Genomic DNA, 21798 nt, shown 5'->3' on the forward strand with positions numbered 1-21798 from the left:
ACCTACCCATACACACACACACAAAAAGATAACCTACACAATGGGAGAAAATATTAGGAAACCACATATCTGATAAAGGTTTAATATTTAGAACATATAAAGAAATCCTACAACTTAACACCAGAAAGATATCATAATTCAAAAATGGCAAAAATATCGACTAGAAATTTCTCTAAAGCAGATATACAAATAAAAAGTACATGAAAATATTCTCAACATCATTAATTAGGGAAATGCAAATGAAAACCAATGAGATACCATTTCATACCATGAAAACGGCTACTATTAAAAATCAGAAGTATTGGGAAGCATGTGGAGAAATAGATACGCTACATTCATTGTTGGTGGGAATATAAAATGGCATAGACACTATGGAAGAATTTGATGATTCCTCAGAAAGTTAAGTATAGAATTATCCCATGATCTGGAAATTCCACTTCTGGGCATATACCCCAAATAACTGAAAGCAGGGATCCATACAGATATTTACAGAGGGATACTCATAGTGGCATCACTCACAATTTCCAAAAGATGGAAGCAACCAAAGTATCTATCAACTGATGAACGGATAAACAAAATGTCGTGTAGGCACAGATATTGAAATATATTCAGCCTCAAAAAAGAATGAAGTTCTGATACATGCAACAACATGGATGAACCACGAAGACATCATGTTGAGTGACACAAAAGGACAAATATTGTATGATCTCCCTGACAGGAAATAATTAGAATAAACAAACTCTAAGCTGCCTTGAATATAGGTTATCAGGAGCCAGGCTGGGAATAGGGAACAGGGAATTATTACTTTAATTGTATAGTACTTCTATTTTGGTTCATGGAAAAGTTTTAGTATTGGATGTTGAGGATAGTACCATAACATTACATATATTAACAGCACTGAATTATATACTTGAATGTGGCCAAATGCATAAATTTTAGGATGTTTATATGTTACGAGAATATAAATAAAACAAACCATACACTGTACAACACAACAGTGAACCATAATGTAAAGGGCCATAGTTAATAGTACAATTATAAACATATGCTTTCATCAATTGTAACAAATGTATTACACTAATGTAAGGTGTCAACAGGGTGGTATGTGGGATCTCTGTATTTTATGCATGCACTTTTCCTGCAAACCTACAAATTCTCTAACAAAAAAATGAGTAACCAATAACTGGAATTAAATGTTAAGTTAAACAGTTAAATAGGGTATAAATTATACAGATTTTTAGAAACGTGTCTCTCCCACCATACAGTCACTACAGTTTCTTGTATATTGTGAATGTGCAAATAAACTTCAAAATTCTAAAATAAAAGACTTACCTTATCAAGATCCTCCTCTTCGTCGTCCTCTTCCTCCTCTTCTGAAAAGTCAAGAAGTTTCTTTGCTAGCAATGGATGCCACTGAAGACACTTTCGTTTGGGTCGTTTTCCAGCCCCTTCCCCTTCTCCTGAATGATCTTTATTCCTATTACTGCCTTTCATTACTGTGACCTGTAATGGAAAAAAGAAACAAATCAAAGTAAATTTGATGAAAATTACTTTATTTAGCTTCCTTAGCTTTAACTGGATTATGGTTTTAATGACTAAACTGTACACCAGGCTCAGGTATTTACTGGATTCACTGAGAATCCTAAGTATACAATCAAACATTCATTTTAATGGGATAAATTGAGCTACTAAAATTTGCCTTTTTTTAAATCTACTTCTTTGCACTTGGTAACTTTAAAATTTAAAACCCAAATAATGCTTAAGGATGAATACAAGTTACCTTCATCTGTTTATATTTATTCAGGGAACTGTTTCTCAAAGTTTCCCATCAGAGGAACAGGAAAGATACCCTCTATGGAATTTTTCATTCTATACTACTAAAGATTTGTGTTTATGATATTAAAATAAATAATAAGCAAGGATCAATGTTTTGGATTTTAAATAAAACCATCTCATTAGAAAATACATGGATTTCAAAAATTAAAACCCTGTTGGTTACTTACAGGGATGGGCACCCTCTGTACTCATCCTGTTTCTCCATTATATGTGCATAACAAGTCATATTTTTACTCATTAGGCTCTCCTTCTCACCAGTGGGTGGCTAACTGAAATAGCCAAGCAATAGCCAGGGCATGCATGTGATAAAACCTCTAAGAAGCTCAAAATTATAAAATTACTTTTCAATGACTTAAAAACAAGAGTTCTTGATGATAAAATCAACACATTCCTACTATAAAGGTGAAAACAGTATAGAAGATTATAAAGTTAACGAGAGACTTATTTTCTCTATCATAACCAGTCCCACAGCCCAGAGATGACTACAAATGTTAGTTTCTATATGCTTTCTCACAATTTTTTTCTGATTTGTTATTTTTCATTCATTCGTCAGAAGAGATGTTAATACTGTATTGCTATTCATACACACTAATGGACAACTTCAAACAATACAGTTTAATGCCATCAATTTAAATGATGTGTGAATACTGATGCAATTATAAATACAAATGCAAATGATGAAACCACTGCGGAGGGGCCTTTTGGTAGTATGTGTTTACATTGTTCTAAATGGTTGCAAAATAATATCATTAAATTTCTAACGTATGTTTTTGAAATAAGGTCCATGAAAATACATTTCAATTGTTTCTGGATTTTAGGTCATGCTTCTTCTCCACTTCAAAATTAAAAATAGTAATGTTTTTTTCCTAGAAATTCAGTTTTAAAAAATTAAATATTTGATGTGGAATTCATTCTGATGAAAGAAATGAGGTACAGAGTAGCCTATTCTTTTTCTTCAATTTGTCAATTTTGAGTCAATTTGTCAATTTTGTCAATTTGTCAATTTTGAGTCAATTGGCAAATTTCTAGTCAATTTGTCCCAAGACCATCTATTAAATAATCCAGCTCTCTCACAAAGTTTTAAAATGCCATTTTTATCCTATACTAAATTATCATGTGTATATGAGTCTCTTAACTCTATTCTATTAATAATATTCCTCCTCTACATACTGCCTATCTCTAAACCAATTTTAAATGTCCTTAGGGATGAATATCATTCTACATATTCTTTAAATACATAAACATCAGTAAACACATTTGTTAAATACATCATGCTTGTCTCTCTAGGTCAAAATACCTTGATAGTTTTCATCTTATAATAACTATGTAAAATTTAACAATATGAATGTATCACAATTTACTCAGTCATTTCACTACTGATAGACATACTGATTATTTTCATGTTGTAATAAAAAAAACCTCATCTTAAAAAAATTACATTTTAATAAAATCATTGATTTATGAAAAACTATGTCTAATAAAAAAGGGGAGGGGGAAGAACGGAGAACAAAAGGAGGAAAAGAAAAACATATTCCTGTGGTTTTCTTAGGAAGAAACTTCTGTTAATTATCTGAAGCAATTACCTGATTCTTGTAGTTGCCTCAAAAGTATAAAAGTATAAGAAGTTATTGAAAATTCTAAATGGAATTACTCATCTGGTGTGCTCTTATAAAAAAAGATACAAAGATATCTTGTGAATTGATAAGACCATTTAACAACTCCCATTTATCTACAAATAAAACTTGGCACAGGCAAACCAATTTCCAAAATAACAATGCTATAACACAGAGCAAAGAAGAAATGGTTATTTTCATGGCTTATTAATCACTTCTGGATGAGTTGCTTGAGTGGTAATTAAACCCACACTGGGGCCTAAAATTTTGAGATAACACATTTTTTTTAAATAGTAAGATAAATCAATGGGAAACTATAACTCAGGCAGCTGTTATCAACTGGAGGAGGACAAAGTGACTGCCAGTGCCCAGAGCAAAAAACATCATTTAGCCCCAAGGATTATGATTATGCTATTTAATTATGTATAAAGATGTTTATGTGCCTTTGTGTATATGTGTATAATTTCAATCTTCAAACAGAAAACAGAATACCAAGAATCAAATTAATGGGGTCAGGAATCAAATATATGGCTTTTGGGTTCAAAAATAATCACATTCACTTCTCACAGCTCTAATTCCTTCAATGTAGCCCACGTGACACTTTGGATATTGTCTTTTCATACTTTTGATTCTTCCAAAATTAAGCTCTCCTTCCCCTGAAATACAATTTAAAGACTCTGAAATTCTACTGATGCCTGCCACATTTTCCCTTGTATTTCAATTATTTGTGTATGTCCTACCTTCTTCACCAGACCATTTCCTTAATGGTCCAAGACTTTATCTTCATATGCTCAGGAGCATTCTGGCACATCAGAATAGCAAGAGCAACTGCGAGGGGTGCCACAAGAACCACAGGAACCCCTATGCTACAATTCACTATTTGACTAAACTAAAATGGCTTAAAAATTAATCACAACATCTCTCTTACCAGTCCTCCACCTTAAATTCAGATATTCTTTCCTGAGTGGGAAAAAAGGGGGTGGGATGCTAAAAAGTAAGTATACTTGGTTTACTTAATATGAGGTCAAGGGTCAAGACAGCATATGGTATATGAGAACCACCAACCTCTTGGGCTGAGAGATAAGTAATGTTGACAAATCCTAGCACAGTGCCTCGAACAAAGGAGCAAGAAAAAACCAACTTTTTAGCATGAATGAAAGATAAGTAAATGAATAAGTGAATTGGAGGACAGTGACAGACAAAATACTTCAGTAAAACTGATCATAACTATGAAACACCTTCAACTAAAAATGAGATACTTCAATAATTTATATTGATCTACCAATCTAATTACTCTTTAATTCTCTTGGGATATATGTTCAATCTGTTGAAAGAAGGCAAAACAGAGGGAGAACTGATGCTCCTGATTATTATTCAGAAGTAGTGAGAAAGCAAGAGGGAAGAATAAAGAAATGATGAAGCAAAAGTAGGAAAGACAAGGGCAAAGAAAGTAGAATTCCAAGACTAAATTCTATCACTGATTTTATTTCAACAAGGAAGAGATGGGTAAATTATTATTTTTTGACAGTAAGAAAAGACTAACCTTGTAATTATTGCGCTACTACTTCATGACCTGCCTCACACACATTTCAAAGACTGTCCTCCTAGTTCTTGAAAAAGAGCAAATTAGGTTAACAATCTATATGCAGTAAATTAAGCAAACGGTGGACTTTATTTCAAAAGAGGTCATTCTTGCATTCTGTATTGTGACTCTAGAATAACTAAAACCAAGTTACTAAAATATAAATGGCTCTGGATTTGAAAGACTCACTGTCATGAAATTATGCTGTTGAGATTGTGAGATGATGGAAGCTGAAGATCTCCATGTAAAATGCTGAGCATTCATTTGTCTTGTAAAAACAAATCTACCCATTTATGCCCATTTTTTATGCCAGGATGAGTGATCCTAATTGGATATTCATTATACATAATATAACGCAAATCAATCTTGTGATAAAATAAGGAAAAGTTCATTTAACTGCTTTCCAGAAATACAGCAAGCCCATTCATGAAGACCTTTACTGATGATGATAATGATAATGATGACAATACTACTACTACTACTACTACTACTACTACTACTACTAATAATAATAATAATAATAAAAAGGGCCCTAGTAGAGTCTACTAGGCCTCATTTAAAATCTGCCTCTACAACTAACTTCTTGTTGGAAAGTTATTAATCTTTCTGAGCTTCCCATATATATATATTTTTTTATTACATGGGCAGTCACTGGGAACCAAACATGGGTCTCCAGGAAGGCAGGTGAGAATTCAGCCACTGAGCCACCATCGCACTGCCCCCTAATATTTTAAATCTGGATAATAAGTTCTAGTGTGAAAACATTTCTTTCCAATACCCGGAGCAGTGCCTAGCACCTAGAAGGCTTCCAGTATTAGTGAACTCTTCCCCTCTTCTTTACCCATAAGTTTTTTAGAGGGAGCCACTAGCTTAACAGGCAGCATCTGTTCCCTTGAACTCAGACTAAGATGCTGAGGGATCTTAACATCTTAGATGCTGTTCAGGGAAAGCACTGATGGCTTCTGTTTAACAGTGGTCCTTGTGCTTCCCAGACAATGTCATCTCCAGCACTGGAAACCAAAAAAAAAAACTGAGTTTCCTTTCCTTTGTCTAAGTGATACACAGTCAGAAACAGTGCTTTGGCGCAACCATAAATTTTGGGAATAAGATCCTCTCAGTCTTTTTATCATCTTGTCTTGCAACACAGGGAATCGATACACTCCAGTCTTTAAAACATTAGTGTGAATTTAACTTTAACTCTGTGTCACAGGACTATTTTAAACTGCTCCCTATTTGTCCAATACAGTAGCACTGTGAAGACAACCACACATTCTAACTACAAGTAAGGCCTCTCCTGAGTCTAAGACCATAAAGCTTCACAGCTTTTTCCATGGTCTACAGAAGAGGAAAGGACAGACAAAAGACATAGTGACAAAGTGGCATCTCTAGAACTTTCACAGAAACTGGACTGACCAAGACACTCCCTACTTTCAATCTTTCAAGGAGTCCTACTCCCACAGAAGTCAGAAAATGCCCTAACTTTGAAGCCTTGCTCCTTCTCACCCTATACTCCACCAGTGTACACCACCACTTTACTTTGCTTATGCACAGTATAAATTTTCCTACAATTTACTCCTTCCCATTTCCCACATTCATCTCATTCTCCAAGCCCAAGTCAAATATCTCTTCCTTTCTAAAGTCCTCTGTAGAAACCTTAAATCAAAATCCACCACTCTTCGCTTTGAGCTTTGATAGTACCTGACCTTATGTCATGACAGGCACTTAAACCACACTGTTTTGTAGTTAGTTTTATTTACATCCTCCCAAAATAGGTGACGAACTTCTAAAAGCAGGTGAGATAATTTCATCCTTTTCTAATACCTAGCACTGAGCCTAACACACAGCGTCTCTTAAAATTGTATTTGTTAGCTTATAATTTTCTCATCTAACTCAATCACATATAATTTCACAGAACATTTTCCTAATAGTAATTTTAATGGCAAAACTAATACAACTGCTAACACTTATTAAATACTTCATTAATTGCTTTGTGCTTATCTATCATTCACTATCTAATTTAACTTAATCCTTAAAAGAACACTCTGCACCAGGTACACTGAGTTCCAGTTTAAGAGAGTGAAGGTGTGTAACTTGCACATACCACACAGCAAGTGGAGGAGATTTCTCCGAAATTGGGAAGCCTAATAAAGAGTCCAAACTCTTACCTAGGAAAAGGAGCTCTCAAATATGAATACCCCTACCATCTGTCAGCTCTCTGTGCGTTTCTCATAGACAAATAGCTGATGGGCCATATAAATACCAAAATAGAGCACTGAGAAGTTGGAAAATGACACTTGAAAAGATTCACAGAAAGAGTACAAGTCTCCCATGACTCCAAACAATAATTAAATTAGAATAGCTATAAAATTCTTTGAAGATAAAAGACCTACAAGTGCTAATCATTCTTATTTATTGTAATTCTAATAATTTTAAACTTTAGATAGATTAAGTGAGAAATGTCTCATTCAATAAAGTAATACTTTTATTTTAGAAGCATTCATTCACTATTTATGCAAAGAAATGTCTTTAAGTATTCTCTATATTGGAAAGCAGTTGCTCTTCAAGTTGAAATGTTAACTTTGTCAGGATACTTTCTATTAAAAAAAAAGATGTTATCAACATGCTCTTCATGAATACCTCTCTATAAGGTACCCACTATTCAAAGAGGGGTTTAGCTGTACTGGAAGCCCTGGTCTAGCTACTCTTACCTTATGGAAGTATATGTATTTTTAAGATATGTAATAATTGCACTCTGTGACACTTAACCTTAGGAAAACTTAATAGGGGTCTCAAAATTGAATGCTGCCCTAAGCTATACAGAGAGACAACACAACAGCTACCTTGAAAGACATGTGGCATCAAAGCGGGTGGCTAAGGGAAGAAAAGTGCCTTATATAGGAATCCACAGCAACAGTGTTGGATATGTTCTTCACTCCCTTACCCCCAAAAGCCCAACTTTGTGTTTTCTTATAACTTTATATGTGCGCATGTGTGCACATATAAAGTTATATGTGTGTTATAAAGTTTTCTTATAACTTTATATGTGCATCAATTTCTTATTCAACATTCTTCTTTCAGTTTATAAAGATTTTTATTATATGCATTTATTACATAGCTAGACACAACTATCACACTGACAAGAAACTGAAGCACAGCACAAGAAGAGAGACTCATGGGAGTCTCCTCCTCATTACTGCCAATGCAGTTGAGCACTTGTTTATTTATTGATTATCCGGTGTTAACCTTACCTTCCACTTTCAACTTACCTCCCTTTCCATGCTTCCTTCCCTCTCTTGCCAGGCAGGGGTGCACCCAATTTTTAGGCTTCCACAATGTCCTTTCTCTACTCTCTTAGATCTTTACTCCATCCCACACACCCACAATCTTACTTTCTATGACACCCCACTTCTAAAAAGCTTTCTTTCTGTGTTCCAGCTCTTGTTGGTCTCTTTCCTATCTGATCACGTTTTTCTGAAAACACACAACACTTAATGGATATGCCCTATTTTTTTAAACACTTTTTCGTTTAAGTATTATCATTTTACTGTACAAAGTATGTAAGATTTGATACGAAAATCAATGTGAAAAAGAGACTCTTGAGGGTAAAGAACATGCCAGGTGCTTTTCTTTTTGATCTGTCAGAGCAAACATCTCTATATGAAACAGGGAATAGCTGCTCAATGAATATAATAAGAATTAAACATAGAAACAATACTTCTCTGCACTCCTACTTTTTTATATTGCTTTGCTAAAAGGCAAATGAGGCATATGACTTTGAAATGAATATATGCATGGAAGGGAAGCAGTAAGAAACCAGAAAAGGTTGGGGAGGGGGTAAGAAGAAAAGGAACAGGAAAATTGACAAGGTGATGTAATAAATATAATAAAATCTAAATCTCTTCCAAACAGCTGTCAGTATTAATCTAAAAACACACTCCAGTAGTTATAATTCCTTCTCTGGCTACTTGTCAATCACTTTCATTATTTTCTCAAAGAATCTTCAGTTCACTGGCACTCTTTTTCTTTCATAATTGGTCCCTGCTAATAAGCTCCAACTCTAAACTCACCCAATCATTTTTCTTCTCTAGTGTACCCCAGGTTGCTGGCTGCTCTCATGGCCTGGCACCCCTATATAACAGTTTCTAATGTCAAGTTGGTTTTCAGTGTCCATCAACTATTCTTATTTATCTTATTCAGTTTTACTTAATACTCACAGTGCCCATTCCAAATTTTCAGTGTCTCCCCAATCTCAATTGATGATGATGATAGTGATGATATTATGATAGCTAGCAGATACATAATGTTTCCAAAGTACTTTATATTTATTAACATCAACTCACAATAAGCCTATGAGCTAGGTACTATTATTATACCCTTGCGCCTAATGAGAAAACTGAAGCACAGATTATACAGTTTCTGAAGTCACACCTTTTGCACATAATTGGCCAAACCAGTATTTGAACTCAAGGTCTGACTTCAGAGTCTGGTTCTTAACCTAATTATACAATATTGCCTCATAGAAATAAACAATATCGAACCCTTGCTACATGCTAAACACTTTACATGAATTAATTTCTTTAATCCTCAATGCAATTCTCAAAGGAAGGCACTCTAACCACATTTTAAATGTGAAGAAACTGAAGAATTACAAAACTTAAGCAACATGCAAAAGGCCACTTTTTAGTATGAGGTGGGACCAGGATATGAGTCCAGGTTTTCTCTTCCCAGAGTCTGATCTTTTAATCACTTCTCCATACTCCCCACAACCCTAGGCATTCTAAGAAAATGCCTTTGCCTCCAGGTTAACAGGAAGGTCTTCAGATCCAAACTCTCCCAACTTCCACTCTGCAGTTTCGAAACCTATTTTCTTCCCTTTTCTTCCAAAGTCAACTCCCTTCCCTCATCTCCAATCTCTGCATTTATTTTCATTCCTTCCTGCTACCTTGGGCATTTAGTCTACAAGTTGCTCTCTTGAATGAACTGTCAATAGTTCCTTCTACACATTAATACCTTCTCTTTTGGTCCACACAAGTTTCAAGTCTAAAACCCGCCTTGAATTTTCCTCTTCCCTTAGCTAGTCCTCTTTCTGCATACAAACTGGCCACTAGCTATCAAGCCAGGAGATTGCCTAATCCCTAGCCACACAGCTAGCATAAGAACAAATGGACTGTCTGGTGTTATCATTTGTTCAAAGCCCCCACCTTGCACTTTAGTTACTGACTTTTTTCCTGAACTTTTTCGTTTTAAATTCCAGGATTAATTTCCTAGACAGCACTTATAATTTGTCTGAACCGTGATGATGGCCACAGGTTCTGGCATCTCTACCTTATCTGGGTCAGGCCTCTGCGTCCAACATATTTCTAGGAAACATGTGAGAGCCTGGTGAATAGGAACTGGATGGACATTCCTTCCCTTCGTAAAGACATACAGACAACATATTCTTTTTACTTTCTTACCAAACTGAACTGATTGCAATTGGCTTCTTGTTCCAACATCTAAACTCTCATCAAGTTTTGTCTCTTCTGCCTCTACATAAGATCCACTTCTCTCCATCCCCACCAAACTGGTTCAGCTGTCAGCTGTATTGACTTCAACTTGCCCCATTACAAAAATCCACTCATGCCCTTCTCCTGATGGAACCTCTTCAATCTACTCAGGAAAAGCTCAATCTCCTTCACATTCTTCCTGACCTGGTCCCTACTCGCTTCTACAGCCAATCACCCAATCTCACTCTCAAAGTTCTATGCCAGCACCTGGAACTTGCCATGCATTACCGCCTCCAGCCTCTGAACATGCTGACTCTCCTCGGTGAAACACCTGTGTCTTCTTCAGAGATGAGCTTAGACCTCGCTTCAAGTCTCTGCTGACCCTTTCTAGTCTGAAATTAGTGCTTCCTATGTGTCCCTACAGTGTCCTAAACTTAGCAGACCAAGGCCTGTTCCCTTATTTATATTTCCATTCATCTGAGATGTAGGACATGGGTTGTGTCACATTCACCACTGCATCTGCAGGGTTGGACACAGAACTTGATACACTGTAGGCAAATCTCTGTTGAATGACTGAATTTCAGGCCTCAATGCTATTTATTCCTGTTGCCCTTTTTCATCTCCTCATTTCCTACTATTGCTTCTTTTCTATTCCATCCTCACCATGCCCTGCTCTTTCTTCTGCATTTTAACCCTTCATCTTAGAGTTTGTCAGCTCCCACTCAGTAAATTCATACTAAAACTATGGTAATTTTATTTATTTGGAAAGAGTTTTAATGTAGCAGATGGGTTTACAGAAAGAACTACTATTAATGATTAATTTTGACCTCCCAGGAGAAATAATTATCCATTCCCTTTTTTTATTGTATCCATTACCAAACACTGTATACTCTTCCACACACCATTTTATTTACAAGCCCATGAATTCTGGAAGTGATGACATATACTTGAAAAAAAAAAAGCAGATATATTTGATTTTATGTAGCTGGTCAAAGTTTAAATGAATAATTTTTATTTTATATGACAATATTTTTAAAGTTCAAAATAATAAAAATGTCTAGAAGTTTCCCATCAGCCTGATGCTAATTATTACTTAAAAAAAAAACAAAAAAACAACAGAAATGATGATTCATCAATTAATCACAATCTATGATATGGCCAGTTGGAATCACTTTTTCCTAAGCTAGTTTTTTACTTTAAAAAGAAAGTTAAACAAATTTACGTTACAAATTTAGTTCACTTTATAAGGCACATCCTCTCAGTGTCATCTTTTTTTCTTCAAAAGTAACAATATTTCTTATTTTAGTAGTTATAGTATTTATTGAAGTAGTTTTTCTTAGCTTCTGCAATGCTTACTTGCTTTATTTTGGTACAATGGAATTGAGTTGACTTACCATTTACTAAACTACAAATTATATTAAGGTTGGTTGTTGCTTATCTTTACATCCGCAAATACTTAGAATACTGCCTTATATATAATATATTTAACAGTGTGTTTGAAAATGCATAAATTTAATGATTTTATATTAAACTGCACATTTATTTACCAAGGAAATTAAATAGAATGCATAGAGTGCATTGATTATGTTTCCTGCATAAGCAGGAAACCATTTGTTGGTAAAATAAATTTTTAAAATAAATTCTAGTTTCCTGACTTCATGCATATGAAGCAAAGGTAACTGCTTATTTGATTCAAGATCCTAACAGCGCTCCTGAAGTCATGGTAAAGAACATTAACAATCATTTCTGTATATTCCTTTCAGGTTTGGGATGCATGTGTTCTAATCCCAGGGCCGAGTACTGAAAGTTTGTTTTATTTACTAGATTATTAGTTTATTTCATTTTTCTTTTCTTTTTTCCTCAAAATTTCAATGCATTAAAAGTTTCTTCACATCATAGAATTAACAAAAATACAAGTTCCTATTTGTATTAATATTTGCTTGCCCTTTCCCTTTTTAAAAACTACCAAAGCAAGTTTATAAATAGGTAGAAGCTTTAGTATGACTCTAAAATCCTATACCCTTCCTTCTGTTTTTCTCTTGAGACAGCTGTAAACCTAAAAACAAAAGAATCAAGTTTACTCAAGCATCTTGGAATATTCTTCTTACAGCCCAATTTATATGAATCTACTCCCTCTGCTGGCTGAATTTTTATATTCCAGCTTCCTACTTAAATAAAAAGATACTGCTTTATAGAATAAGGAAAAGAAAAGCTCCTCTATTAAAAAACAAAGTATAGCTCTTACCTGGGAAATTAGTTAAGGAGTTCTTCTACATCATTAAACACATGAAGTCAGCTGATTTTTAGGGAAAAGCAATACTCCAAGTATTGAGTTAAACCTGGAAATTTTCAAGTTTGGTATCATTCTTCCCTAAAGCAACATTCTTAACTCTGTTAAGACAATTTCTCTAATTCCATTCCTTTCTACTTAGCATCCCCACAGTACTTGAGATCAGTATTTAGCCAAGTCTTTCCATATTTCCAAAATGGCATTATGTAGAGGGAACCTAATAAGGGAGTACACTCACTGGATAATTTGTCAAGGCCAGGAAGAGTCAGAAACAGAGTATATAATCACCAACAGGGTCTACAGCACTACCTGCAAGTTCACTTAATTTTTTCTTCCATTTTTTTTTCAAAGAAAGATTACTTAGATTATAATATAGTAATAATGAAGTCATTTTTGCTGAGATAGCTAAAAATTCCATATTTTGTGTTTTTTTTGTGAAGCCATTTTCTCCTGTTTTTTTTTTTTTTAACATGGGCAGGCACTGGGAATCGAACCTGGGTCCTCTGGCATAGCAGGCGAGAATTCTTGCCTGCCGTACCACCGTGGCCTATGTTTTGCTTCTTATAAGAAAGTATTTTATAATATAAAATGTGAGTATATTTCCTTAGTAAATCCCAACTTTATTTTCTGATGAGAAAAAATAAGAACTACTATTAAAATCTCTTGGGATACTAATTATGTACCACTTTGTAGCTAACAAAAACTTTATTGCATGTATTAATTTATTTAATTTCCCACAGTCTTGTGATGTGGGCAATTATGTCCATTTCACAGAAGAGTGAGTGAAGTCTCAGAAAGTTTTATATCATTTTTTGAATGCCATTAAAAAGCAAATCAGGGATGTAGCCTAAAGCATTTGGGTTTAAAGTTCAAATCACAGGGGCTGTCTAACTGTATCAATGATTTTAGTTTTGAATCAATACATTTTGAGAGGAAAAATAATTCCATTTTATAGGCATGGTTTTTACAATTTAATACTCAGTCTCTCGGTATTTATTTTAGCTATGGGCTTCCCAAATTTCCCTCCACATTCCCAAACAGTCCTTCTTATAAATTTTGCCAGACTAAATACATTGGGAAAAGGGGAATCAGGGAACAAGAAAGCACATGTATCGGGAACTCAATGTACTTTTCTCCACTTTGCATTTTGTAATAGTGATACTGTGACTCTTAAAGCGCTCTCAGTTGTTATGACTGACAGTCCACAAGTGCTGCTTCTCTTTTTTCAAAACAAATATGCTTTACTGATGAAGAGCACATGCATCTCCATCTAATTATTCTGACAGGCAGACGAATGTGGAACAAATAACACGATTTCTCAACATTTAACTAAATTCTGCACCCTGTATTGAACACAATAGGTGGCTATACTTTAATAGATACCATGAAAGCCTGTCATTTCCTAAGCAACACAATATGAAAGGGAAGGGCACTCTCTGAATCTGCCATATAATTCTAGAGCAGTACACAACCTCCTACACAATGCTGACTGCAAATATGTTCAAGTAGAAACAAAAACTCACAACCTATTTAGAAAAATAAAAAAGTCTTCACAGATGCTAACATATTTGCTGGACTTTAAAATTTGTAATAATACACCGTTTGAGAATGATACTAAGTTTGGGTAGGAATTTAAAACAGGAATAACTGGAGTAAATAAAATATACCTGACCACCCTGACTTTAGGGGAAAAAATGAAACCTGTCACTGCTGTGCATAAAAAAATTACCATTAGGCAGTCAATGTCAGATATTATTATATCAAAGAAGAATTCTGCTTGCTGAGCTCAGCTGTTTGGCTTTGATGACTGTCAAACATGTACCTGAGAATTGGACACATTCCTTCCACAGCTCTTATACAGGTCCTCTAGGAAGACCGCCCGATCCAAATCAGCCTTTTGAGGACCTATTAATGGACTAGCATCAAGAGACGACACTGATTACAAAGGATGATCTGGATCAATAAAAGACATACAATCTAGTTTGTGAGATAAGACCTATACAACAATGAAACAATTTGGGAACTAGATAGCATGCGATAGATTGTAACAAATATGGTCTGAACCATTATAATAGGCATTCTCTGCACCCAGGATTGTGGCAATCATCCAAGTCATTGGAGAATTCAGTGCCCCCATTTCTTTCTACTACTAACCCTTTAACTAATGGCTAATATATCCACATCACTGAGGGTACACCTAGGGATGATGCCCAGGTTTCAAGAATTTCCTGCCACTTCAAATTTCGTCAATTCTGACCCGGCTTCCGTTACTCTGGCATCAGCCAAAAAGTTACTTTGAAAAGAACTGTCAAAAAACAATTCAGCAGAGGTTCTAAGACTGTGGTAGGATCTGCAACTTTCCAAGGGATGAGATGGCTGGAAGCAAGTCATATGGCTGGCCATTTCTGAACTCAACCTTAAATTACAAAGAAGTGGCTGAGCCTTTAGGAGTAAACAGAACAGAGATTTTGTTGGCATTCACAAAGTAATGATCAAAGACGAGCCAATAAAAAGTATAAAGTGCAACAGAATTTTAGTATTTCTAGTATTCTCTTAATTGTAGAAGCAGGGAACTCCGGGACCAATGACAGTATCAAATCGACAGCAGGGACCCACACTGCCTAGTCCTGGCTTTCTTCTCCCACAATCAGAGAAATCCAACGCCAGACCTGTTCAAGGACAAAGTTAGCAACTGTTGAAGCAGAAAAACTGGGAACGGTCTAGCATCAGAAAGTTGGTCTGCGTGACCTCGAAGGCCGCCTGTTACCATTCTGTACTGTGATTTTACTTGTCTCCAGCTAGGACCAGGCTGTTTTGCAGAGTCCTGTTCCCTGTAAACAGGCCTCATTTCCCTCTTTCCATGCCTTGACACAGGGAAGATGAAGAAATAATAAATCAGCTTTCTAGAACAATACATGTTCCTTACATAACCTTTATAATGATGAAAACTTTTTACCTATAGAGATGGGCTTCTATGTATTGTCTCCAATGATATTTGTGTTTTTCTCATATATGCCAAAACCCCAGCACCACCACCATAAGTTAACAATGAATTCCAGAATTTGGAAATTGGATACATTATTGAATTTTATTATAATTACTAAGTTGTTCTGTTAGCTACTGACAATTTAAGTATTTTTTCATGTACTTAGATTTCTGTATTACTGTAAACAAAAAAACACCAAAACTTCCCCCACATCTAGTTAGAAAGTATATTGGAAAATACTGTTTTAATAAATTCTTTTTAAAAGAAAATGTCAAACCATTTCTATCAGTTTAAAAAGTAAGGCTGAGGAGGCCCTTATTAATATATCTATCTTTTTACCTTACGAATCATTGACTATAAAACTTATTACAGAGGTGTGAAACTTTCATGAGTAGGAGATTTAAAAATCTAATAGGAGATTTAGAAATCTAATAGGTTGGTTAGGATTAAATTACCTTAGCCATAGCTTTACATTTATTAAGAATCACAGGAACAAAACTCTGCCTATGACTGGGAAATCTGGATACCACAGTATTATTTAGACAGATAGTAACTCAAATCTGGGCTTTTAAAATCCTGGGCCTCTTCGTATCAATCCAAAACATCCATGTGCCAAGAGGGAACAAGCTGGAGCAAGGAAGAGCAACTTCATGATGGGAAGATTAACGGAGGATCACAATATGTCCCTATATATGAACAGCGGACACAGGAGTATGTCCTTGATCACTGAAAGCACTAAATCATTAACACCACCACTGTCACTATTCTTTCAACACTTATCTTTCAGATCAGTTTTTAAAAAAACTTTTCTACTGAAAAATTACTACAGGTTTATAGTAGTAGAAATTCAATATTTGAATGTTATACCAAATATTTAGGGTTTACAAAGTCAAAAACAATGCTATGAAATTGAGTCATTAATAAGCAGTGCCTTTAAAAAAAAATTAAATCTAGTAAACTAAATTTTATTGTAAACAAGACTGCTTGTTTAAATCTAGTAAACTAGTAAACTAAGTTTTACTCAACCTAGTAAACTAAATTTTTATGGTAAACAAGATTTCTAGTCTAAAACTGAAATTAGAGTTTTCACGTATACCAAAGCAGAAAGAATAGTGGGGCTAAGTATGCTTTTATTCTTTCTGGACTTATCCTATACCAAGTGCTAAGTGTTTCACAATCATTAATCCACTTATCCTCAAAACAACCCTGTGAAGTAGGAACTATTATTATTTGCATTTACATGTAAGGCAACTGAAACACAGAGAACTTGCCCAGGGTCACATAGTTAGGAAAATATTGACCAACCAGGATTTGAATGCTGCAGGAGGTCCAGCTGCCATGCTGTACCACCATGCAATAACTTCTTGTTCACATACAGGTGGTTTTAAGAAACATTTCGCAGAATTTTACACTCTGCAATTACTGTGATATTTCCTGTAGAAATGGGATTAAATAAAGATAGCTCCCATTAAATCCTCTTAATATTCAGGGAACTCTAAGGTAAAACACATGGTGATTACCTTTCTCAGTTTAAATCTGTAACTTTTTCAAATGACATACACTCTAAAGTGACTCAGTATATATTAACTTCACTTTAATTGCATTGAGCTATAATTAAATCTTTGCCTTAACCTAATAGTTTATAAGAGTTGTGTTTCTCAATCTCTGAGTCCACTGAGTCATTTTTATATAACAAGTAGATATTAAGAGATGGAATCAAGATGAATATTTTGTTGGGTCTTCTACTCACTGCTCCCCACCTGCCTGACTCTTTGGCTTCTTAGTTTAGTATTTCACTACTAAGACTTGCTTCATTGAAAGTGCCCTGGAATCCATGTTATACCAATTTTCAAACATTCTGAGATTCATCTAGTAGGTTTCAATATTACCAAACAGCTATTACGGAGCCCTAAATTCCAATTTCTCCTTTTACTATTGCAACTCTTACATTTTGGGTGGAATAAAATGGAGTACGGATGGGGGGAGGTGAAGGGAGAAATGGGGGGACAGGTGGGAGTAAGAGTTGTTAACTACCATATTCATAAACATAACAGGAACTGGGCCACTAGCTATTTTTAATTCTAGTATTCAAGGCCTGCTTGGAATACTGTTAGGGCATTCTGCCACACAGCAGTCAAATTTCCTGGTCGGGTGCCTAACACCAAAAAAAGTTAATTTCTTCTGAAACACTAAATGGGGTGGGGGTAGGTGAGAAGAAAAAAGAGCCTTGGACAGCTATTCTTATACTAAAATTGGCATCTACTACTGCTTAAACAGAGAGGCAAACCAGAGGTTCTCCTATGGTTATTTATAGATTTAGGATCTTATGAAACAAACTATTGTGTTTGGGTTCACTGATAATATTGTACAATATTACAAACACAAGGGATCTTAGAAATCAGAGACCGACCCTATCGATTTATAGATTTGTAAAACTAAGCCCACAGGAGGTTAGGTTTAAAATGAAATGTTCTTATTCTCTGCACTTGTATACAGTTAGGGTCCCTACTGAGGTAATTATTATATTTTTCTTTCTTTTTTAAAATAATTTACAAACCTGAGATTATTTTGAATTTGTACTATCAGTAAGATGCAAATAGGTAAATACCAGATTTTAAAAGTCAAAACAGCCAAGTTTATTTACAATAAGATAATAGAAAAAAACTCTTTACTTGGTTTCTTTCTTCTACTGTGCTTCGGTCTCTGAAATGAACTGGATTAATATAGGAAAAGCTTCTAAAGGGCAATTTTATCCTGTTGTCCTAATAAGAAAGTCACTGAAGAATGAAACAGTCAGAAATGATCTATTTTGAGGGTAATTTACAATTCTCTAGGTGCCCTGCTATTCGAAAGAAAATATCTTAAAGAAAAAATACGTATCAACAAAAAACCTTGTGGTCCCAAAACATAGGAGCAAAAACCTACAATAAGAGTTTTAACTAGAAATCAATAGAGACAGAAATCAGAAAAGTTGAATGGAGGATTTTGTGGTGATTGGGACTTCAGTGAAACAGGACATTAGTCAAAATGCTTTAGGGCATGAAGAAAATTTCTGTAAGGCAATATTCAAAGCAGAGAGTAAGCAATCACAAATGTAGAAATTGTGTTCATTACTCATGGAATTATGGAAGTATAACCTGGAATTATGGAAATAGAACATGTATTACCCTCTTACAGATGCATCACTGCCAAGAGTTAAAGAAAAATGAAGGCTGAGAAAAGAGGAAATGCAAGTTTTGGCAAACATGATAGAAGTTATATCCTCATTCAATCCTGGGTTAATTTTCCTCCTTTAAATACTTTTAGAAAAATTCCATTTAGAAAAAGCATCTTGGTTGGGTTGTTCAAGTGTGACTTACAACTAGTCTAATATGGCCCCAAATTACTTTTTCCTTACCAATATTCCTTACACTATGTACCTGATTAAATACTCTTTGGTCAAGCCAATCAAGGTAGCTTTATGCTGATGTGTCATACTGACAAATCAGTGTCTTCACCTTGTTGGATATTGTCTCTTGTTAGAAGGGTTTCCTATTTCCTTATAGGTTGCTTCTTGACATTGGCAGCCTCCTGTTCATATAACATGCTGGCTCCTAAAGCTTATAAATTCTCATTTTCCATTCTCCAGTTTCTCTACAGGTTACACTGATGCCCTCTGCTACTGATATGGCAGGAAGTAATCTGGAGGCCATTTGTAGTATCCCAACCACAAAATCAAAACTGCATTTCCACAGAGCCAACTTTACTTTCTCCAATAGCTAATTCAGCTGTCCTGTTTCAAAACAACGCCTTAAAAAAAGACTGCTACTACTATGCTGCTGGGGTTTTTTTTGTTTGTTTTTGATAACCACAAGAAAAGATGAAAGGCAGGAAGTGATCTATCAACAAGCAGTTCTCCTTTGAAGACAGATAACAAAATATTGCAGTTAAAAAGTATATTTGTAATTTCAAAGTTACTTTTCTTGAACAAATTCCAAATACGGTATCTGTCTTTGATCTCAGAAATGCATTTTTCTCACTGTTCACAGCTGACACTGATGGTTCAGTTAGGCACTCCTCAACTTTGGGAAAAATATTCCCTGAAACTTAATCATGTGAGTTATTAGCTTTTAGTTGTCAGGCTAGAAGTAGCTATTTATGCTTTGCCTGGGATATTTCTGCCTGCCCTGATGATAAGAGAACTTGCCATAGTAGCATAATTCATCTGACCACCTGGGAGAGCCTCTCAATTTCTTCTGTGTAATGTCAGACAGCCCTGAAGAATCACTCAGCATTTCCTTGGGCAGGGACTGTTATTGCAATAGAAATAATAATGCAACTAGAAGAAAGATTTTGAGGATTTAAACCTAAACAGGTTAAGTTTCATATTTAAAAATGGAAACTATTGTTAGCCTTTCCACATTTTCTGATACAGCAACTCCACTGATATAATGTAGTCCAAGTAATGAAAAAAACCTTTCAAAACAATAAAAATATTTCTAGCAATTTAGCATGGCCAAATCTAAGCAACTGATACCACCATAGTATAACATTTATTCAAAAAATTTCCTTAAATGCAATAGCTATTCCTTGCGGAAGTTCAGTAAGACAGTGGTGTGTCTTTTAATGCCAAGAGAACATAAACGATATTGACATAGTAAAATAACGAAGAAAGTTCCTATTTTTGATGACCAATAGTACTTTGAGAGAAACAGAAGAATCTAACTCAAAAAAAATGGGAGATTTTAATCCTACATTAAAAAGTCCCCATTATCATAACATACCCTGGGAAAGATGGAAAAAGAGCATCTTCCATGGAAAAGAATCATGCTTTTTAAGTTAAAACACACAAACTCACACTCAATTTGTGGTGCTGTTAACTGCATTTAAACAGTAAAGTATTTCTTGCTCCCATGAAATATGATTTTGTTTGAACATTACCCCAAAGAACCAAATTAACTTTTGTGACTCATCCATAAAGTCAAAACTCAGTATATTCTTGACTGATAGCCTGACAGTTAAGCTTCCAAAAGGAGCATTAAACCCCTAAGTTTGTGAACACAGAGCATCTGCTGCAAAATTCAAAGCAGAATTTGAAAATGATAATGAAAGCAAACAATGTGAAGTGTGTCACTACTCTCGGCATCAATAAATGTTGTCATAAACAAATTCTTATATATCTCTAAATACATTTCTTCTCTGATGAGATAGCTACTTTCTTTTCCTTGATAAAAAAAACAACTCTGCTTCCCATTCTTATTGAATGTCAGTGATTTTACAAATAAATAGGGAACACATGAGAAAATATCTATTTCTAAATTGGATGAGTCTGTACCTCATCACACACTGACCCCCACCATCTTTGCCAAATACAAATAAAATAGTAAATAAGGAGAAAAATTTAACAAGAAAAGGCATAGAATTAAAAATAACATAAAAATTGAAAAAAATATGTATTATTCCATTAAATAATGAAAATTAACATTGTTGCACCATGATTTCAATTAAAAAAAGAAAAGCTGGAAAAGCGTATTTATGCTTAGAAAAAATGCTGGAAGGACATAGACTAAGTGTTAACAATGGATATGACAGAATGGTATATGCATGGAGGGTGATTTCTATTTCTGTTTTCATCCTTCAGTGTTATCCTCAGTTGTCATGCATTATTTTAAAATGAGAAAAGAAAGTAATAAGTTATTTCAAAATCAATTACTTTAAATGTAATTTAATAGGGGACAGAGTTTCAGGCTTCTGAGGTACAAAATAAATATGCTGTTGTGAAATTCATTTTTTCTTCTTGATTGTTTCTGTGACCATATGATGTTTCCACACTTGCTCAGAATCAACTGTTTCACTACATAAATATCACATAATAGCAAATAGGCCCTGTTGAGTGTAATTCAATTACTGTGGGATGTTTTATAGTTTGAGTATTAAGAAATGAAGCATTTATTTGGTGGACATAGAAATAAAGCAGGCCCTCAACACACCATATCCTAATTAAGAGTGAATTAAATAATTATGCT

The 21798-nt window shown here is 34.7% G+C and overlaps 1 protein-coding gene across 14 annotated transcripts in view; it reads right to left on the reverse strand.

The window, feature by feature from the left end:
• Positions 1-21798, reverse strand: part of BBX (BBX high mobility group box domain containing) — a 285719-nt gene that overhangs the window by 108849 nt on the left and 155072 nt on the right. For all 14 annotated transcript variants that reach the window (XM_077118493.1, XM_077118480.1, XM_077118481.1 and 11 more), the window contains one exon: positions 1333-1503. In XM_077118493.1, the coding sequence (XP_076974608.1) occupies positions 1333-1494 (162 nt within the window). In that variant the 5' untranslated portion in view covers positions 1495-1503. The remainder of the gene's footprint in view (positions 1-1332; positions 1504-21798) is intronic.

The sequence above is a fragment of the Tamandua tetradactyla genome, chromosome 10 (genome assembly GCF_023851605.1).
Source record: "Tamandua tetradactyla isolate mTamTet1 chromosome 10, mTamTet1.pri, whole genome shotgun sequence".
Taxonomy (NCBI): Eukaryota; Metazoa; Chordata; class Mammalia; order Pilosa; family Myrmecophagidae; genus Tamandua; species Tamandua tetradactyla.